Source organism: Ursus americanus, chromosome X (assembly GCF_024610735.1).
Source record: "Ursus americanus isolate L20-20 chromosome X, mUrsAme1.1.p, whole genome shotgun sequence".
Taxonomy (NCBI): domain Eukaryota; kingdom Metazoa; phylum Chordata; class Mammalia; order Carnivora; family Ursidae; genus Ursus; species Ursus americanus.
Window position 1 is genome coordinate 55,863,234 of NC_142164.1, and position 21,570 is coordinate 55,884,803.

Here is a 21,570-nt window from a genome sequence, read left to right on the forward strand (position 1 = left end):
TAAGGGAAGTGGTGATGGAGAATTGCAGAGCAAAGCCCTTGAGTGGCAAGAGGGGATGAGATCCAATGCTCAAAATGGTGGGCCTTATTTAAGAACACTGTCAGTTCAGCCAAACAGGAATTTATGCAAGTGTGTGCACATGCACATTTTCATTGTTTATAGCTCCATGCACCCACTACTTTGGAAGTTTTCACTTTTACAGAACGATATTTGTAAAGCTCACTCTTTTCCCTGGGATTTTAAGCAGTGTAGGTGGGAGGGCGCCTTCAGTGATCCTTGTTTGCAATTCAGTGCCAACCTCTGTGGTCTGCTTTTCACTTACATAGTGCTGGACATCAGATGGTGAAATAAATCGAGGACACAGTTCAGTGTTTTCCTCGAGCACAACGCAGCAGCCCTAGGTGTAGTAGTGGTGAAAGGGTGCTTGCTTTTTACACATACCATTAGAAACCTCTCCAATGTACTGAGCCGCCTTGTGGCTGTTACCTTTGCTATTTTAAGTCTCTTTGAAGTGCCAAAGGTGGAATCACTTTTTTACGCTGGGTTCTGAAGTGTTTCGATAAAGATCTTGATCATCTCCCGTCTATGAGACTGTACTTTATTTATCTCAGTTATAACGCTAGCTCCTAGTACAGCGTGTAGCTCAGAGCACCAAAGCAGAAAAGGTTCGATTGGAAGAAGAGAGAAAATTGATTATTACTTTCACTACAGGTCCAATACCTTCAGAGCGGGGTGGGGCGTGAGATTAGCTTTGTACATTCTGCCTTCAATGCCACAAGTGGAGTCCAATAAGTGGCATATTTGTGTGTATGTGTGTGAACACTAGATACATTGAATGTCATCAATACTATGGAAATGCTGAGAAGGACAGGGGGTGGAAGAGTTAGGGAGTGCAGGTGTACTAATTTATTTTAAACGCATTTTCTTCCTGCCTCCAGCTTCTGGAAGCCCAGTGTACACTGGACTAAAATCTCCGCTCCACTATTCGTCACTATACAAAAATGGGTGTGGTTCAGTGTACAGGACACCTGCTTTTGTGAGGCCTGCAAGCAGATATTCCTGGAGTCCTCTCCTGACACTTAACTCCTCCAATGCTCCAGAGTGTCTCCCAGGTCCCACATTGATTTGGGGAATCTTCCCGCCTGCAAGCCGGCTTCGCAGACTTAAGAGGGCCTGCTGAGCATGTGTGAACAGCGACGCGCATGCTCTTTGTAGTGGGCAGGTTTACTGCAGCGCCAACAGTGGCTTTTACTACTCTTCTCCCGCCTCCCAGCCCAGCGCGTCCTTCTCTTCTCTTTCCCACCCCCAACCACGCGGTCCTCCGTATTCACCCCCGCTCTTTTTTCCCCACACCCCTCTTCACCCCAGGCTGGGGAATCTCCACTGACGTTCGGGTGACGCTGCTGTGCTGCAGCTGCGGGGGGTGGGGGGGTGGGGGGTGGTTCCCGGCGCTGCACAGGTAACGCCGCCGCTGCCGCCATATTGACGGAGCTGGGTACGGGGAGGGAGCCCTAGGAAACCGGGTGGGGGACAGTCAACGAACGACAGTCGCGGTGGCGGCAGTGGTGAGCACAAGCTGAGTGGAGCTCTCCGTGAGGTAGCACAGAGTTTTCTTGTATATGGGGAGCAGCTGCCCGCAGCGGCGATCCTCCTTTCACAGCCTCTGAGGGCACCCTGCCGCTAGGTCGCTGAAGGAGGGGCTGGGGGTTCCGCTGGTGGCGGCGGCGGCTGGCAAGCTCCAACGACGGGATGCGCGGCTGCGCCAGTGGTTGGCAGCTCCTGCTCAAGTGCTCCTGAAGGGGCGATGCTACCGTTCTCTCCTCAGGACGAGCTCTGGAACCAAGAAATGGAGGTTTTCGGAGGCGGCGCGAGCATCGGCGAGGTTAGTGTGGTGGCCAAGGGCTGGAGCCACCCCCCTCCTTCCCTCAGGACCCTGGCTGGAGGCCCGAGAGAAGGTCGTGGGGCTAGGGAGCGGGGTGCCCAGGCAAGCTCCCTTGAGGCTGCGGAACGGCGAAGCACGCACTACCCCAACTGTGCTTTCGGTCGGGAGAAGACGGGCTAGGGCGTGGGGAGTCGGAGCAGCCTTGGCGGCCCGGGCTCGGTCTTAGAAGGAGCTCCTGCCTCTCGGGCCACGCTGAGTTGTGACTAAGTTTCTTCACTTTGAGACCTGAAGTGGGACTGGGGAATGCGCCAGAGCCGCGCCTGGTTCAGCACATTCTCTTTCTCTGCTGCGCCAGGTTTGCTCTCGGACCACTTTCGCGGATAGCGGCTGACTCCAGCTAGCTGTGTGAACCCGAGTACTTTAGGAACCCAGCGTAACAAAAACACACCTAGGTGACAGAATAACTCTGGGGACATTTGTTTATAGGGATGTGTGCTCCTTACTTAGCTTTCTAGTTTCTCCATGGCATGTTGTGGGTTTTGTAACAACCCAAGTGGCGATTAACTGGAGCCCAGGTTTCTTTGTTGACATTGTTCAGGTGATATTCTGTGGTCCCCTCAATTCTACCACCCTCTTCCTCCTGTCCTTTTTTCCCCAACTGCTGTCCTCACCCCGTTGGTCGGTAAAAGAAAACACAAAGTAAACCCTAGCCCTTATAAGATGAATCTTTGCAAGACTTTGAGGTTCAACCAGAAAATTTTGGTTTTCCTCTCTTCCCGCTCTTCTGAACCTGTTCTGGTTGGACTTAGGTCAGCTGTGCAGTGGAAACTAAGATGTGCACAGGTATTCTGTTTTTAGTGTTATTGCTGTTGTTAGAAGCGGGCAGCATTTAAACTCTAAAACTGAGCCTTTTGGGATAGAAAGATCCTTTTCTAATAACTTAATGGACTGACAGCTTAATACTCCAGTACAGCCCACAGTAGACCTCATAAAAAGTCTTGAATGCCAAATTGATTCGCAGTAGGTTATTTTGAGGTAGGACTGGCAATCACAGTCCTCCACATCTCAGGATGTTAATTTGTTTTCAAGTACTTGCACCATCCTTAAAAATATATTTTGGACCGTTCTCTGTTTAAATCATTCTGTTTTCTTTTTCGCATTTCCAACTAAATTGGGGTTAAAATTCCGTGCCAGGATAACATTTAACAAGAAATGTAATAAAAATAAATTCAGAAGGAGTCTAAAGTTGAACACTCTCCACTATAGTAAATATTTTACTAGTAAACTAAGCAGTTCTAAAATGCATTTTAATATTCTACATCTCTTAAGAACAGGATAAGTGAAGAAAGGTAAATTCTTCTTGGAATATAGGGATGTTTCATACTTGCAAGAATTTTCTAGCAAGACCATTCAAAGCGAGAGGAATTTTATTTTATTCACGTATATAATCAGTTGACTTAAAGTCTCAGGTATCTGGTATATAAAAAGTTAAATGCTTTTATATAAGGATGCGGTGGGAGATGGAGAGCCTTTTGCATGCCTACTATTTTATTATTTTTGTTAAATTTGAATGGAGAAATGTTTTGAATCGTAATTACCACATACGGTGTTTTTATTTTTTGCAGTATGTTTTACGTATTATATAGATTTAACAATGGGTCTCTCTAACTCATCAATTTGGAAAAATACCCAAGTGGAAATTGTTAAATCTTGTAAAGTAAAACAAAAGGTGAAGGTAATGTGGTGAAGATAGTATTTCTGCCTCCTTTGTCTAAAACAGTTATGATTGAGTAGATTTAATGCTTCAAATGACTTAGTTAAAAATATTTTAGGTGAAAACTAAATGCTATTATCTGAACAGACCTATTTAGCATGTAAAAGAGGTTTTTTTGTTGTTCGTTTATAACAGTATTCTTTCGATAAGAAGGAAACAATTTTACCTCCCAGACTTTATTTTTTTAATTTTTTAAAAGATTTATTTATTTATTTGAGAGAGAGAGAATTGGCTTGAGCACAAGCCAGGATGGGGCAGAGGGAGAGAATCTCAAGTAGATTTCCTACTGAGAGCAGAGCCCAACATGGAGCTCAGTCTCATGACCCTGAGCTCATGAACTGGGCCAAACCCAAGAGGCAGACACTCAACCGACTGAGGCACCCAGGTGCCCTCTCCCAGACTTTCTTTCTTTTTTTTAAATTTTTTATTTCAATTCAACTTAATTAACATATAGTGTATTATTAATTCCAGAGGTAGAATTTAGTGATTCATCAGTTGCATATTACGTCAAGTGCCTTCCATTTTAATGCGTGTCACCCGGTTATCCCATCCCCTCACCCACCTCCCCTCCAGCAACCCTCAGTTTGTTTCCTGTAATTAAAGTCTCTAATCGTTTGTCCCCCTGTCTGATACTGTCTTATTTTTCCTTCCCTTCCCCTATGTTCATCTGTTTTCTTTCTTAAATTCCACAAATGAATGAAATCATATGAGATGTGTCTTTCTCCGACTGACTTTTAATTACATGTTTGTTGATATTGGCTTTAGAAATGTTAACCCTTCAGCATGAGCCTTGCCTCCGCAATCATGATAGTTGTTAGGACTAAGGGTGCTTTCATTGTAGAATACAGTTTTTGAAAATGTGTTGGAATCCTTAAAGAAAATGTGAGTGAGACTGTGTTAACTTTAATGTCAAAGAAAGTCATTTCTGTCAGTTTTTGTGTGTGTTGAATCCTGGTAAAATTAAAGATTATGTGCACTATTACATACTGCGGAATCTTTTTCAGTATCTATCTTTTACTTGTATTGTTTCATGGGCAATTGTTAACCTCTGAATTATCATTCAGAAGTGTGAGGATTAGTTGTTTGAGACTCTGAACATGCTTTCTCAATAGTAAAAAGTTATTAACAGTTACATTTTTAGACCAATGCACAGTGGGGAGTTATAATGATGAAGAGCCAACCACTGTTTGTAAAATTGTCCTGTGGAAAAATGTGTTGGAGGTTCGAAATAAGAACTAGCGTGGTTCCAGTGAGAGGTGGAAAATGGGCCTTAAAAGGGGAAATATGGGTTCTTTTCGTTACTGGGAAGAAGGTTCTTGGGAGAGGGTAAATAAGATAAGCAAGTAGCTTTGGTTGTGAAAGCTCTTGCAGGGACTGTCTCAATTAGGTGTACTAGGAATAGGGACTTCAAAGAGCATCACCCCACAGGAAGACACAATTTTAGCTCTTGACTGGATTTTGTCAGGATGAGGGAAGAGGTGTTACTCGAGGTATGATTGGGTATTGGGCATTCCTGGGTAAGGGTTATAAAGAACAGCCTGATGTAGTAAAGTGAACTTTTCATGAGTTAGTGCTATGTACATTACAGTATGCATTTAGTTGGTTGGTTGGTTGTTTTTTGGTGAGAGAGTGCTTGCTTCCTGAAGGAGGAATTGATTATAGTTTTCAAATTCCATATTATATCATATCAAATTGTATTGTAATTGGTACTTTATTAATTTTTCTCCCAATTTTTTATTTAAATTCCAGTTACTTAACGTACCATGTAATATTAGATTCAGGTATAGAACTTAGTGATCAACACTTACATAAAACATCCTGTGCTCATGACAAGTGCCTTCCTTAATACCCATCCTCTATTTAACCCATTGCTCCACCCACTTCCCCTCAGGTAACCATCAGTTTGTTCTCTATAATAAGGATTCTGTTTCTTGGTTTTCCTCTTTTTTACCCCTATATTTTTTTGTTTTGTTTCTTAAATTCCACATATGAGTGAAATCATATGGTATTTGTCTTTCTCCGATTGACTTATTTCACTTAGCATAATACTCTCTAGCTCCATCCATGTCCTTCCAAATTATTTTTATAGCTGAGAAATATTTTTTGGCTGAGAAATATTTTTATAATATTTTATATCTTATAATATTTTATAGCTGAGAATATTCATACACACACACACACACACACACACACACCGCATCTTCTTCATCCATTCATGGATACTTGGGCTGTTTCCGTAATTTGGCTATTGTAGATAATGTGGCTATAAACATTGGGGTTCATATATCCCTTTGAATTAGTATTTTTGTATCCTTTGGGTAAATACCTAGTATTGTAATTGCTGGATTGTAGGATAGTTCTATTTTTAACTTTTTGAGGAACCTCCATACTGTTTTCCAGAGTGGCTGCACCAGTTTGCATTCCCACCAACAGTGTAAGAGGGTTCTCCTCTCTATGCATCCTCACCAACATCTGTTGTTTCCTGTGTTGTTAATTTTAGATACTCTGAATGGTGTGATATCCTATCTCATTGTAGTTTTGATTTGTATTTCCCTGATGATCAGGGATGGTGAGCATCTTTTCAAGGTGTCTGTTGGCCGTCTGTATGTCTTCTTTGCAAAAATGTCTATTTATAAAAAAATGTGTATTTATGTCTTCTCATTTTTTTAAAGATTTTATTTATTTATTCGACAGAGATAGAGACAGCCAGCGAGAGAAGGAACACAAGCAGGGGGAGTGGGAGAGGAAGAAGCAGGCTTATAGCAGAGGAGCCTGATGTGGGGCTCGATCCCAGAATGCCGGGATCACGCCCTGAGCCGAAGGCAGACGATTAACCACTGTGCCACTCAGGCGCCCCTGTCTTCTCATTTTTTAACTGGATTATTTGTTTTTTGAGGTATTGAGGTTTATAAGTTCTTTATATATTTTGGATACTAACTCTTTATTGTATACACCATTTGCAAATATCTTCTCCCATTACCTAGGTTGTCTTTTAGTTTTGTTGCTTATTTCCTTCACTGTGCAGAAGCTTTTTATTTTGATGACATCCCAACAGTTTTTATTTTCTTTTGTTTCCCTCGCCTCAGGAGACTTATCTGAGTAAGAAGTTACTACAGCTGATGTTAAAGAGGTTACTGCCTGTCTTCTCCTCTAGGATTTTAGCGGTTGCCTGTCTCACAGTTAGGTCTTTAATCCATTTTGAATTTATTTTTGTGTATGGTGGAAGAAAGTGGTACAGTTTCATTCTTCTTCATGTTGTTGCCCAGTTTTTCCAACCCATTTTTTGAAGAGACTCTGTTTTTCCATCAGATACTCTTTTTAGAAGATTAGTTGACTATATAGTTGGGGGTTCAATTCAGGGTTTTCTATTCTGTTCCATTGATCTATGTGTCTATTTTTGTGCCAGTACCATACTGTCTTGATCACTACAGCTTTGTAATATGACTTGAAGTCTGGAATTGTGATGCCTCCAGCTTGCTTTCCTTTTTCAAGATTGCTTTGGCTATTCAGGGTCTTTTGGGGTTCCATACAAATTTTAGGATTGTTTATTCTAACTCTGTGAAAAACGTTGTTGGTATTTTGATAAAGATTGAAGTAAATGTGTAGATTGCTTTGCCTGGTATGGACATTTTAACAATGTTTGTTCTTCCAATCCATGAGCATGGAATGTTTTTCCATTTCATTGTGTCCTCTTCAATTTCTTTCATCAGTGTTTCATAGTTTTCAGAGTACAGGTCTTTTACTTCTTTGGTTAGTTTTATTCCTGTCCATCTTACGGTTTTTGGTGCAATTGTGAATGGGATCAATTTCTTGATTTCTCTTTCTGGTGCTTCATTATTAGTGTATAGAAATGCAACAGTTTGCTGTATATTGATTTTGTTGTGTGACTTTACTGTGACTTTACTGAAGTCCTGTATCCATTCTAGCAGTTTTTTGTTGGAGTCTTTCAGGTTTTCTGTAGAGAGTATCATGTCACCTGCAAGTAGTGAAAGTTTGAGTTCTTCTTTGCCAATTTGGATGCTTTTTAATTTCTTTTTGTTGTCTGATTGCTGTGGCTAGGACTTCTAGTAGCATGTTAAATAACAGTGTTAAGTGTAGACATCCCTGACTTGTTCCAGACCATAGAGGAAAAGCTCTCAGTTTTTCATATATGACCTTTATTATGCTGAGGTATGTTCCAACTAACCCTACTTTTTTGGGGGTTTTTATCATGAATATATGTTGTTTGTCAAAAGCTTTTTCTGTATCTATTGAAAGGATCGTATTGTTCTTATCCTTTCCTTTATTAATGTGGTGTCTCACCTTGATTAATTTTTGATTATTGAATGACCCTTGCAGCCCAGGAATAAATCCCACTTGATTGTGTGAATGATTCTTTTAATGTACTATTGGATTCAATTTGCTAGTATTTTATTGAAAATTTTTGCAACCATTTTCATCAAGGTTATTGGCCTGGAGTTTTCTTTTTTAGGGAGTCTTTGGTTTAGGAATCAGGGTAATGCCAGCCTCATAGAATGAGTTTGGAAGTTTTCCTTCCATTTCTATTTTTTTGGATAGCTTGAGAATAGGTATTGACTCTTTAAACGTTTGATAGAATACCCCTGTGAAGCCCTCTGGTCCTGGATTTTTGCTTGTTGGGAGATTTTTGATTACTGATGGAATTTTTTGCTGATTATTGGTCTCTTCAAGTTTTCTATTTCTTCCTGTTTCAGTTTTGGTAGTTTATATGTTTTTAGGAAGTTAACCATTTCTTCCAGGTTGTCCAATTTGGCATGTAATTTTTCATAATATTCTCTTATAATTGTTTGTATTTCTGTGGTGTTTCTTGTTATTTCTCTTCTGTCATTTGTTATTTTATTTATTTTGTTCCTTTCTCTGTTTTTTTTGATAAGTCTGACTAGAAGTTTATCAATTATATTAATTTTTTACATAGAACCAGCTCCTGATTTCTTTGATCTGTTTTATTGTTTTCTTAGTTTCTGTATCATTTATTTCTGCTCTGATATTAATTTCCCTTCTTCTGCTGGCTTTGGGCTTCATTCATTTTTCTTTTTCTAGATCCTTTATATGTAAGGTTAGGTTTGTCTACATGAGATTTTTCTTCCTTCTTTACTAAGCCTGTATTGCTATATGCTTCCCTCTTATGACTGTTTTTGCTGCATCCCAAAGGTTTTGGACTATTGTGTTTTCATTTTCATTTATTTCCATGTATTTTGTTGTTGTTCATTGATTTCCTGGTTCACCCATTCATTCTTTAGTAGCATATTTTTTTACCTCCGTGTATTTGTTGTCTTTCCAGATTTTTTCTTGTGATTGACTTCCAGGATCATATTGCTGTGGTCAGAAAACATGCATGGTATTATCTCAATCATTTTGTATTTTTTTGAGGCCTGTTTTGTGACATAATATGTGATCTAGTCTGTAGACTATCCCATGTGCACTTGAAGAGAATGTGTATTCTGCTGTTTTAAGGTGAAATATTCTGTATATATCTGTTAAACCCATCTGGTGCAGTGTGTCTTTTAAAGCCATTGTTTCCCTCTTGATTTTCTGTTTAGATGATCTGTTCATTGATGTATAAGTGTAGTTTTGAAGTCTTCTACTATTGTATTATTATTATCAGTGAGTTCCTTTAAGTTTGCCATTAATTATTTTATATATTTGGGTTATTCCCATGTTTGGGGCATAAATATTTTTAATTGTTAGATCTTGTTGGATAGTCCCCTTTATTATGATACAGTACCTGTCTTCATCTTTGGTTATAGTCTTTGGTTTAAAATCTAGTTTGTCAGATACAAGTATTGTTACTCCAGCTTTCTTTTGACATCCATTTGCATGATAAATATTTTTCCATCCCCTTTCAGTCTACAGGTGTCCTTAGGTCTATAATGAGTTTCTTGTAGGCAGTATGTAGATGTGTCTTTTTTTAAAATCTATTCTGACACCCTATGTCTTTTGATTAGAACATTTAGTTCATTTGCATTCAGAGTAATTATTGATAGATATGTGTTTAGTGCCATTTTAGTATTTGTTTTGTCATTGTTTCTAGAGATTTTCTCTCTTCCTTTCTTGTCTTTGTCACTTTTGGTCTTTCTTTTCCACTCAGAGTTCCCTTTAATATTTCTTGCAGGGCTGGTTTAGTGGTTACGAAGTCCTTTTGTTTTTGTTTGTCTGGGAAACCCTTTATCTCTTCTTCTATTATGAATGATAGCCTTGCTGGATAGAGTATTCTTGGCTGCAGATTTTTTCCCATTCAGCACTTTGAATATATCATGCTACCCCCTTCCAGCTTCCCAAGTTTGTTTTGAGAGATCTGTAGCTAGACTAATGGGTCTTCCTTTGTAATTTAGACACTGCTTTTGTTTTGCTGCTTTTAAGATTTTTTCTTTGTTATGTTTTACAAATTTAATTACAATATGTCTTGGTGCGACCTGTTTTTGTTGATTTTGATGGGAGTTCTCTGTGCCTCCTGGATCTGGATATCTGTTTCTTTCCCCACATTAGGAAAGTTTTCAGCCATTTTTTCCTGAAATAAATTTCCTATCCCCTCCTTTTTTTGTGTCTTCTTCCTCCAGGACTCCTATAATATGAATGTAATTATGTTTCATGGAGTCACTGAGTTTCCTAAGTCTATTCTCACATTCCATAATTCTTTTTCCTCTTTTGTTCAGCTTCATTCTTTTCTTTTCTTTTTTCTTTTCTATATCACTTATTCATTCCTTTGCTTCTTCCATCTTTGTATTCTCTGCATCTAGTCTGTTTCAGATCTCAGTTACTGCATTTTTCATTTCTGACTGTTATCTCTGCAGAAGAACCTCCCTAAAGTCTGCCTTCTTTTTTTCAAGCCCAGCGAGTATCCTTATGATTGTTGCTTTAAATTCTCCATTAGGCATGTTACTTACATCTGTTTTGCTTAGATCTTTTGCCATGACCTTATCTTGTTCTTTCATTTGGGATAAATTTCTCCATTTTGTCCTTTTGTCTTAGTCTCTGTCTTCTCTGTGTTAGAAAAGCCTGTTATGTTTTCTGATCCTGATAGTAATGACTTTATGCAGAAGAATTCATATAGTGTCCAGGGTCTGGTGCTTTGGGAAGTGTCTCCGGTGTGTGCTGTATGTGGTCTGCTGTTATGTTTTGGCTGCTCTTTCAGGCCTGTCTGCAGAGGCTCTCCTTGCCTGCAGTGGGCAGTGTCTGGTCCTTGGCCAGAGTGTGGTGAGTTTTAACTAGGTGTGCTCTGTTTGCTTGATAAATGAGTCCTGATGCTACTTCCTCTAGAACTGAAGTCTTGCAAATCTCTATGGGCAGGGATTTCTGCTGGTCTTCTGGGGAAGAGGCCCACTGCACTGGGACAGAGGCAAACTTGACCTAAAAGGTCCATACTAGCAGAGTACAGGGGTGTGGAACCTGGCGTAAACAAGTTAGGCTGCCAGTATTGGCTCTGTGGTGTGGAATGTGGTCCTGTGTTTATGCTGAGGAGTGGGGGAGGGAAATGGTGTCAGCCAGCTCCTTTGTCCCTGGAGTGGGGTCTCTGTCCTTGATGCTTTCAGAGAATCACCCTGGGAGGAGCAAATAGTCTCCCTGCTGTGTGTCCCATGTACCCCTCCACATCGCTGTCTGCATGCTGTCTCTTTTGGGGCTGTTTTACTGCCTTCTCTCCAGGAGCAGTGCAACACCCTAGGTTCTATCCCAGCCAACCGTGGAGACTTTCAGAACTCCAGGCTCTAGGGCGGTGATGTTGTCAGTGGCCTGTGCCAGTCCTCTGAGAAAGTGTTTCAGTGTGCTGGGATTGAGGGAGGCTTGACCTGGAAGTGCAGTTGTGCCAGAGCGCAGGGGAGTGGGGCTCTGTGGGGGCCTAGCTGCCCTTGGCACGTGGCTCTGTGTTTATGCTGAGGGGTGGGGAAGGAAAATGGATGAGGCATGTCTGTGAATGCTATCTCTCATGGAGGAGCTCCTAGAAGAGTCAATAATCTCCCCAATATATGACCCAGGCAGTTCCTCAGATCACTCTTTCCACCGTGTCTTCCCCACGGGGTTGTTTGCCTGCCTTTCTCCAGGAGTAGCACAGCATCCTCAGGGCTTTATCCCAGACTAGCCTGCTGACCTTTATAACTCCAGTCTTCAAGCCCTGCTGGTTGCAAAAACTCATGAAAATCAGCTCTTTTCATTTTTCCAGCCAGTGACTTTAGCGAAGTGTTATCCTTATGAGTTCCCCTGTATGCTCCTCTCTCTCTCCTCTTTCTCTGGTACCGTGGTCCCCTCCCCTACACAGCACAGGCAATCCATTTCTCCCAAAACCATGTCTTCTCACTTCCTGTCTTCTTCAGTGTGGCTTCTTCTCTCCCTTTAGTTGTAGAGTTTTGTCAGTCTTCAGGTTGTTTTTCTTGGGTATTCAGAGTGAGTTGATAGTCATCTAGTTGTGTTCTAGGGAGGAGAAAAACCTAGGGTCCTCCTACTATGCTGCCATCTTCATTTTTGTAATTGGTAACTTCCATATTATTTCTTTAGCCTAAACACTGCCTTTGTTTAAAGAAGTTAATTTGGAGAGTAATAAAGTTCACTGATAAAAAAAAAGTTTGGGATTAAAGGCACAGACTTGAAATATTTAACCAGAATGGCAAATATATGGCAGATTGGGAAAAAGTGCTAATTTTAATTTAATGAGTCCCTGTAGTAATAGAGGAAAGAACATGGGGTTTGGAGACTTCTTAATCTGAGTTCTAATCTCACCTCCCAAGTCATACTAGATAGATGACCCAATGCAAATTACCTAACTTCTCTGAGGCTAAGTTTCTTCATCTGTAAATGGGGAAAAAAAATCTTCAAGCATTGTTATATAAACAAATTTATTCATTACTGGGCTTAATACAGTTATCAAGGTGCTTTGAAAACAAAACAAAATGAAACTGTATCTTTCAATACAAAAATGAGGACATATATCTTTTACAATGCAATTGTTTTATGGAAGGGGAGAAATAAATTCAATATTATTTCAGCTTGACCAGCAAATTTTGTTTTTAGTTTTTATAGCAGTATTATGCATACATAATTAGCCTTTTGATGCTTTGGATTTTTTGTTAAGATGAGGGTGTGTAGGATAGCAACAGAAATTTGTCTAGATTAATTTCTTGGACAACATAGTCTGTTTAATTACAAAATGCTGGGAGTTGTTTTATAGATAGTGAATACAGTTTAACTGAAAAGGGTGTAACCTTCTCATCAAATTAAACCATGACTATTTTTGTTAAAAAAAAAAAAAACAAACAACCCTAGGGGCACCTGGGTGGCTCAGTCCTTAAGCATCTGCCCCTCAATCATTAAGTGTCTGCCTTAGGCTCAGGGCTTGATCCCAGTGTCCTGGGATCGAGCCTCGCATCCGGCTCCCTGCTCTGCTGGGAGCTTGCTTCTTCCTCTCCCAGTCCCCCTGCTTGTGTTCCCTCTCTCACTGGCTGTCTCTGTCAAATAAATAAATAAAATCTTTAAAAAAAAACCCTTAAAGATAACAGAATAAATAAAAGGTGTTTTGCATATAGTAGGTCTCTAGTACACAGCAGTTCCTTCTCTTTTCCCATAGTCATCATAATTCCCCTTTCCCTGCCCTTCAACTCTGAATTATTGTCACCTATATTAAAACCTTGGGATTTAGATAGCTGTGGTCATAGCCCCCAGCTTTCCCTATTATAATCAGTTTTTCTTAAGACTTTCTTCCTATATCTGACCATTTCATTGATAGTAATCACATTTGCAATCGCAGATAGGGTAATTCAGGGATAAAATATGAAGTTTGGAGCACTATGAGGAATAAGAGACAATTCCATTTGCTGTAAGTGGCTATTGAGTTGTTTCATTGACATTTACTTTTTACTTTTTTTTTTCCTTTCTGAACTTTTGCCATGGTAGGAATTGGTTCAGTTCATTAAGTGTTTATAGGGTACAAGGCAGTGCAGTACATAGTACTGTAATGTGAAATGTCTAAAGATATACCACCTTGAGTTTCAGTCCACTCCCATGGGTTTACATTTAGGTAGGCAAGGTAGACATGTGTGGAAACTCATTATATGAATCACAAGACCATCAACAATGAGGTAGTTGTGGAAGTGGTTTAGGGGTAGATCTGGTAATGCCTTGTTAAAGAGGTGGAATTTGAACAGGGCATTAGAGATTGGATAATATTTTCACAGACACAGATGAAAGGAACATATATATTTTTTTTAGGTTTTAGTATTGCTTTAATTTTGCACCATAAAGAATATGTCAACTATCAATTTTGAGGAGATACTCATAATCTAAGAAAATTTTGTTTTTATTTTTTGAATAGTTTTTATAAATCATGAATTGATGTCAAGTTGTTTTTTTTTTATTTTTGATGTCAAGTTTTTTTTTTAATGTTTTTTTGTTATATTATGTTAGTCACCATACAGTACATCCATGGTTTCTGATGTAAAGTTCGATGATTCATTACTTGCATATAACACCCAGTGAACCATGCAATATGTGCCCTCCTTACTACCCATCACCAGTCTATCCCATTCCCCCACCCCCCTCCCCTCTGAAGCCCTCAGTTTGTTTCTCAGAGTCTATAGTCTCTCATGCTTCATTCCCCCTTCTGATTACCCACCCTTTCTTTATCCCTTTCTTCTCCTACCGATCTTCCTAGTTCTTATGTTCCATAGATGAGAGAAACCATATGATAATTGTCTTTCTCTGCTTGACTTATTTCACTTAGCATTATCTCCTCCAGTGCCGTCCATGTTGCAGCAAATGTTGAGAAATCATTCTTTCTGATAGCTGAGTAAAATTCCATTGTATATGTGGACCACAGCTTCTTAATCCAGTTATCTGTTGAAGGGCATCTCGACTCCTTCCACAATTTAGCTATTGTGGACATTGCTGCTATGAACATTGGGGTGCATATGGCCCTTCTCTACTACGTCTGTATCTTTGGGGTAAATACCCAGTAGTACAATGGCTGGGTCATAGGGTAGCTCAATTTTTAACTTTGTAAGGGACTTCCACACTGTTTTCCCGAGTGTCTGTACCAACTTGCATTCCCACCAACAATGTAGGAGGGATCCCCTTTCTCCACATCTTGTCCAGCAATTGTTGTTTCTTGCCTTGTCAATTTTTGCCATTCTAACTGGCGTAAGGTGGTATCTTAGTGTGGTTTTGATTTGAGTTTCCCTGATGGCTAATGATTTTGAACATTTTTTCATGTGTCTGTTAGCCATTTGTATGTCTTCACTGGAAAGTGTGTTTTCATATCTTCTGCCCATTTTATGATTTGTTTATTTGTTTCTCGTGTATTGAGTTTGAGAAGTTCTTTGCTGATCTTGGATACCAGTCTTTTATCTGTAGCATCATCTGCAAATATATTCTCCCATTCCGTGGGCTGCCTCTTAGTTTTTTTGACTGTTTTCTTGGCTGTGCAGAAGCTTTTTATCTCGATGAAGTCCTACAAGTTCATTTCATCTTTTGTTTCTCTTGCCTTTGGAGATGTGTCATGAAAAAGTTTGCTTTGGCTGAGGTCATAGAGGTTGCTGCCTATGTTCTCCTCTAGGATTTTGATGGATGCCTGTCTCACATCAAGGTCTTTCATCCATTTGGAGTTTATTTTTGTGTATGGTGTGAGAGAGTGGTCAAGTTTCATTCTTTTGCATGTAGCTGTCCAACTTTCCCAGCACCATTTATTGAAGAGACTGTCTTTTTTCAACCGGATGATTTTTCCTGCTTTATCAAAGATTGCTTAACCAAAGAGCCGAGGGTCCATTTCTGGGTTCTTTGTTCTGTTCCATTGGTCTATGTGTCTGTTTTTCTGCCAGTACCATGCTGTCTTTGTGATCACAGCTTTGTAGTACAGCTTGAAATCCGGCATTGTGATGCCCCCAGCTTTGTTTTTCCTTTACAACAGTTCCTTGGCAGTTCGGGGCCTTTTCTGGTTCCATACAAATTTAAGGACTATTTGTTCCAGTTCTTTGAAAAATTTCATTAGTATTTTGATCGGGATAGCATTGAAAGTGTAGATTGCTCTGGGTAGCATGGACATTTTAACTATGTTAATTCTTCTGATCCACGAGCATGGAATATTTTCCCATCTTTTTGTGTCTTCCTCAATGTCTTTCAAGAATGATTTATAGTTTCTAGAATATAGATCCTTTACATCTCTGGTTAAGTTAATTCCAAGGTAACGTATTTTTTTTGGTGCTATTGTAAATGGGATGGATTCCCTAATTTCTCTTTCTTAAGTTTCATTGTTCATGTATAGAAATGCAACTGATTTCTGAGCATTGATTTTGTATGCCGCCACATTACGGAATTGCTCTATAACTACTAATAGTTTGGGAGTGGATTCTTTTGGGTTTTCCATATGGAGTATCATGTCATCTGCGAAGAGAGACATTTTGACTTCTTCTTTGTGGATTTGGATACGTTTTATCCATTTTTGTTGTCTAATTGCTGTTGCAAGGACTTCTAGTACTATGTTGAATAATAGTGGCAAGACTGGGCATCCTTGTTGTGTTCCTGATCTGAATGGAAATGCTTCCAGCTTTTACCCATTGAGAATGATATTTGCTGTAGGCTTTTAATAGATGGTTTTTATGAGATTGAGGAATGTACCCTCTATTCCTACACTCTGAAGGGTTTTAATCAGGAAAGGATGCTGTATTTTGTCAAATGCTTTTTCTGCCTCTATTGAGAGAATTATTTGATTTTTGAATTTTTCTTTCTGGATAAAATCTAAGACACTGATCGATTTGCGAATGTTGAACCACCCTTGCATCACAGGAATGAATCCCACATGGTCATGATGGATAATCCTTTTAATGTACTGTTGGATTCTATTAGCCAGGATCTTGTTGAGGATTTTGGCATCCATATTCATTAGGGAAATTGGTCTGTAATTCTTCTTTTTGATGGGGTCTTTGCCTGGTTTGGGGATCAAGGTAATATTGGCCTCATAGAATGAGTTTGTTAGCTTTCCTTCTGTTTCTATTTTTTGAAATAGCTTTAGGAGAATAGGTATTATTTCTTCTTTGAATGTTTGGTAGAGTTCCCCAGGAAAACCGTCCGGGCCTGGAGTTTTGTTATTTGGAAGGTTGTTTATCACTGACTCAATCATTTCATAATTAATTGGCCTGCTTAAAAAATCATTTTCTTCCTGTTTCAGTCTTGGTAGTTTATAGGTTTCCAGAAAGGCCTCCATCTCTTCCAGATTGCTTAATTTTTTGGCATAAAGCTGTTGATAAAAGTTTCTAATAATCCTTCCAATTTCATTTGTGTTGGTTGTGACCTCTCCTTTTTCATTCATAATTTTATTAATTTGGGTCCTTTCTCTATTCTTTTGGATAAGTCTTGCCAGTGGACTGTCAATTTTATTAATTCTTTCAAAGAACCAGCTTCTAGTTCTGTTGATCTGCTCTACTGTACTCTTGGTTTCTAATTCATTGATTTCTGCTCTAATCTTGGTCAACTGCTTCCTCGTGCGTGGATTAGGCCTGTTCCTCTGTTGCTGTTCCAGCTTCTTGAGGTGAGAATATAAAAACTGCAATTTAGATTTTTCTATTCTTTTGAGTGAGGCTTGGATGGCTATGTATTTCCCCCTTAGGACTCCCTTTAAAGTGTCCCATAGGTTTTGGACCATTGTGTTTTCATTACGTTGGTCTCCATAAATTGTTTAAATTGATTTTTGATTTCCTGGTTTATCAAATCATTCCTGAGCAGGATGGTTCTTAGTCTCCAAGTGTTTGAGTTTCTTCCAAATTTTTCCTTGTGATTGATTTCCAATTTCAAAGCGTTGTGGTCTGAGAATATGCAGGGAATAATTTCAGTCTTTTGTTATCGGTTGAGACCTCTTTTGTGTCCCAGAACATGGTCTATTCTTGAGAATGTTCCATGGGCATTAGAATAGAATGAGTATTCTTTGGTTCTGGGGTGTAGTGTTCTCTATATCTATATCTATATCTATATCTATATCTATATATCTATAATGTCCAACTCATCGAGTATGGCATTCAAAGCCCTTGTTTCTTTGTTGATTTTTTTCATGGGTGTTCTATATCTTTTTTTTTTTTAAGATTTTTTTTTATTTATTTATGTGACAGAGAGACAGCCAGCGAGAGAGGGAACACAGCAGGGTTGTGGGAGAGGAAGAAGCAGGCTCTTCATGGAGGAGCCTGATGTGGGACTCGATCCCGGAACGCCGGGATCACGCCCTGAGCCGAAGGCAGACGCTTAACGACTGAGCCACCCAGGCATCCCATGGGTGTTCTATTTCTAATAGTGGAGTGTTGAGGTCCCCTACTGTTAACGTGTTTTTGTCTATATGTCTCTTTATTCTGTTTAAGATTTGGTTTGTGTATCTTGCTGCTCCCCAGTTGGGGGCATATATATTTATAATTGTCATATCCACTTGTTGGATAAATCTTTTAAGAATAATATAGTGCCCTTCTGTGTCTCTAGCTATAGTCTTTAGTTTAAAATCCAATCTGTCTGATATGAGAATTGCTACCCCAGCTCTCTTTTGAGGTCCTTTGGCGTGAAAGATGGTATTCCATCCCGTTACTTTCAGTCTGAATGTATCTTTAGGTTCAAAATGAGTCTCTTGTAGACAGCAAATGGATGGGTCATGTCTTTTTATCCAATCTGCAACCCTGTGGCGTTTTATGTGAGCATTTAGGCCATTTACATTGAGACTGAATATTGAGAGATATGATTTTAATGATGCCATGTTGCCAGTAAGCTCTTTGTTTCTATACATTGTGACTTTCTGTTCTGTATCACTCTTGGCCCTTTTTACCTTTATAGAACCCCCCTTAATATCTACTGTAGGGCTGGTTTTGTGGTTACGAAATTGGTTAATGCCTGGCTATTCTGGATGGTCTTTATTTCTCCATCAATTCTGAATGACAGCCTTGCTGGATAAAGGATCCTTGGCTGCATGTTTTTCTCTGAAAGAGCTTTAAAAATGCCCCCCTAACCCTTTCTCTCATTCCAGGTCTGTGTACACAGGTCTGATGTAATTCTGATACCTTTGCCTTGGTATGTGAGAAATTTCTTTGCCCTGGCCACTTTCAATACTGTATCCTTGGATCTAATATTTGTGAAATGCACTATGACGTGACGTGGTGTAGGTTTGTCATGGATGAGCTTGGGAGGTGTCCTCTCTGTCTCTTGGACATGAATGTTTGTTTCCCTTGCTAGATTAGGGAAGTTTTCAGCTACAATTTGTTCAAATATCTCTTCTAGACCCCTGTTTTTCTCCATCCCCTCTGGGATGCTGATGATTCTGACATTGTAACGTTTCATTGAGTCAGTAATCTCCCGTAATCTACATTCTTGAGATTGGATTTTTTTAAGTCCGGATTCTATTTTAGCTTTCTCTTCTACTAATCCATCCTCCAATTTGCTGATATGTTCTTCTGCCTCATTCACCCTAGCCGTCAGAGCTTCTAGTTTTGCCTGCATTTGGCTCATAGAATTTTTAATTTCTGCCAGATTCGCTCTCATTTCCACCCTTAGAGATTCTATATTCTCAATAACATTTTCGTTAATACTTTTTTTCAAATCTACACATTATCTTGACCATTGTTATTCTGAACTCAATTTCTGATAATTTGGTTATATCCATATCCATTAGTTCTGTGGCAGAGGCCACAGACTCATTGTCTTTTCTTTGCTGGGGGGACTTCTCCTTCTTGTCATTCTGATGAGGAGAGGTTGAGGGGTTGTCCAGAGCCCAAATTATTGACCGCGACCCAGGCCGTGAGCCCTTGTTTTATAGGGATCTTAGGGATGTGGTCTTCTTGATTTTTCAGCCTGCCTTCTGGGGGAGGGGCCTGCCCCGCCGATACTCAGGCAACCCTGTTTGGGTAGAGTCTCCGTGTCCCCTGTGAGGGGGGGATGGGGATGGGCACTCTCTGAGCTGGTATTTCCAGGCTTTTGTTCTCTGGTGGCTTTCCCTGGCGGTTTGCTGTGCCTCTTCTGAGAGTCAGAGCAGCAGTGGCCGATCTCAGCCTCTGTCTCAGAACAGAGGGATCGCGGAACGTTGTCTACTGATGTTCTGGCCACTTTAACTCTGTTTCTGTTGGTGCGGCTCATCCCTGCACTGTCCCGGGATGTGCGCCCCACACCCGGCGTCCCAGTCCTCACTTCCAGGGCCAGCGCGTCTCTGTCCTTTGTGTTTCTAACACCGCCAGCCACCAGCCGCCAGCCATCCCCGCGCGCTCCCGGAGCTCCCGATCTGTCTGGTTCCAGTGAGCACACTGGAGCTCCGGTTTTCTGTCTGGTGGTGGCGCGTTCCCCCGCTCATGGTCTCAGTCTGCTGTCTCCCGGGTGCTGGTCCGGGCGTCAGCCTGCTCCCCCGTGCAGGTGGCTACCGCTTCCTGGCGCCTGAATGCGGAGGCTCCCTCCCCCTTCCGTTTATCTTCAGATATCTGTGCGTGGTTTTATGGCTCCCCGCTTCATACCTCAATACTCAGCGCTGGAGATGTTCATTTGTAGAGATCCAAATGTATCTTCCTGCGTCTCATACTGATTCCGTTGATGTTCAGGCTGGTCTGGTACCTATCCAACTCGACTCAGGGGACCGGCTGAAAAAGGGGTCACCTATTCCTCTGCCATCTTAACTCCCTCTCTCAAGGAACATATTTCTGATGCATGGGGATAATATAAGCAAATGCATGGAGGCTTTCTTGGAGGAAGGAGAATCTAATATTGCTAGGATATAAGTCTGTGATGTGAGAGTGAAGACATAGTGTGAAGTGAGGTAGGGGATGTGCTAAAGGTAGGCTAGGCCCTCATCGTATGGGAGTTTTAAAGCCAGTTTAAGGGTTCAATGTTAATTTGTAAAGTGGAGCTACTAAGGGTTGTTGAGGCCATGAGTAATATCACCAGATCCATGCTTTGAAAAATAAGTGATGTTGGTGTGTAGGATGGGTTAGACTGGGGGAGAGACTGAAGGTGGGCAGTACCAACGAGGAGGCTATTGTATTAGTAGAAATATTAGTGAGATTTTTGAATAGGGCAAAAGGGGAAGAAAAGAGGGGACTGATGGGATAGAGCTCGCAAAGATAAACTAATTAGAATTTGACAACCGATTAGAAGTAAGAGGGAAAAAAACAACAACAGATATTACAAATGTTTTGATAAGACTTAATTTAACAGATTTAATGCATGCCAGCCAATATAAGTATCTGTGTTAGCCACTGAACTAATACCAAGATAAGTAGATCTTTGCAGCATAGGGAGATAGAAAGCTAAATGAACTTTCTCCTCTCTCATATTGTATTGAACAAGAGAAAACCACTCTGATGATTTCTTAGTATGCTTAAAATTTTTACTACTACAGGCAAATGTATTAATTACTTAGCCAAGGGGGGGGTGTTCATGCTTTTTAAATTATCCTTAGACCTGTAATTCTTCCTTCATCTCAAATAGTCAGCAGCCCGTGGGTGCAGAGGGCTGTTCTGAAAATAGTGTTCAGGGCTACTTTCTGGAATGTAGAAAAGAGAATAGGGACATCTGTATTTCTTATGGGCTTTCACCAGGTTTATTTGGAATAGGAAGTGGGAGGGGCCAACAGGGTCCTGCTCTATCCACCACAGGTGCCTTACCAGTTTCCTCCAGAGCTATTTTCCTTTAAAACAGTCTGGTCTGGAAATATTCCAGTTAGTTCCTTCAGGAAAGGACCTTTATATTTCCCTACCTTGATTATTTCATTAAGAGAGCTAATCATTATCTTTCCATTCCATAACATTGCCTGACTTGGTGCTGTTGCTATTGTGGACCATATTGTTGTTTCAACACCACCCCTCTTTATAGCCTCCTTGATCTCTAATGTTGAGAAGGAAATAAAAGATTTTTTCCCTTCCTGAAAATTTCTTTATTGGTGGATACTGTCATTGTCTTTAGCAGCAGTTTT

The 21,570-nt window shown here is 40.3% G+C and overlaps 1 protein-coding gene across 4 annotated transcripts in view; it reads left to right on the forward strand.

The window, feature by feature from the left end:
- Positions 1–1,507: 1,507 nt before the first annotated feature.
- Positions 1,508–21,570, forward strand: part of RPS6KA6 (ribosomal protein S6 kinase A6) — a 192,356-nt gene continuing 172,293 nt past the window's right edge. For 3 of the 4 annotated variants that reach the window (XM_045805163.2, XM_087860312.1, XM_087860313.1), the window contains exon 1: positions 1,508–1,882. In XM_045805163.2, the coding sequence (XP_045661119.1) occupies positions 1,805–1,882 (78 nt within the window). In that variant the 5' untranslated portion in view covers positions 1,508–1,804. Of the gene's footprint in view, positions 1,883–3,502; positions 3,618–21,570 lie in introns of those variants that run through there. The other variant, XM_087860315.1, reaches the window with a different exon arrangement.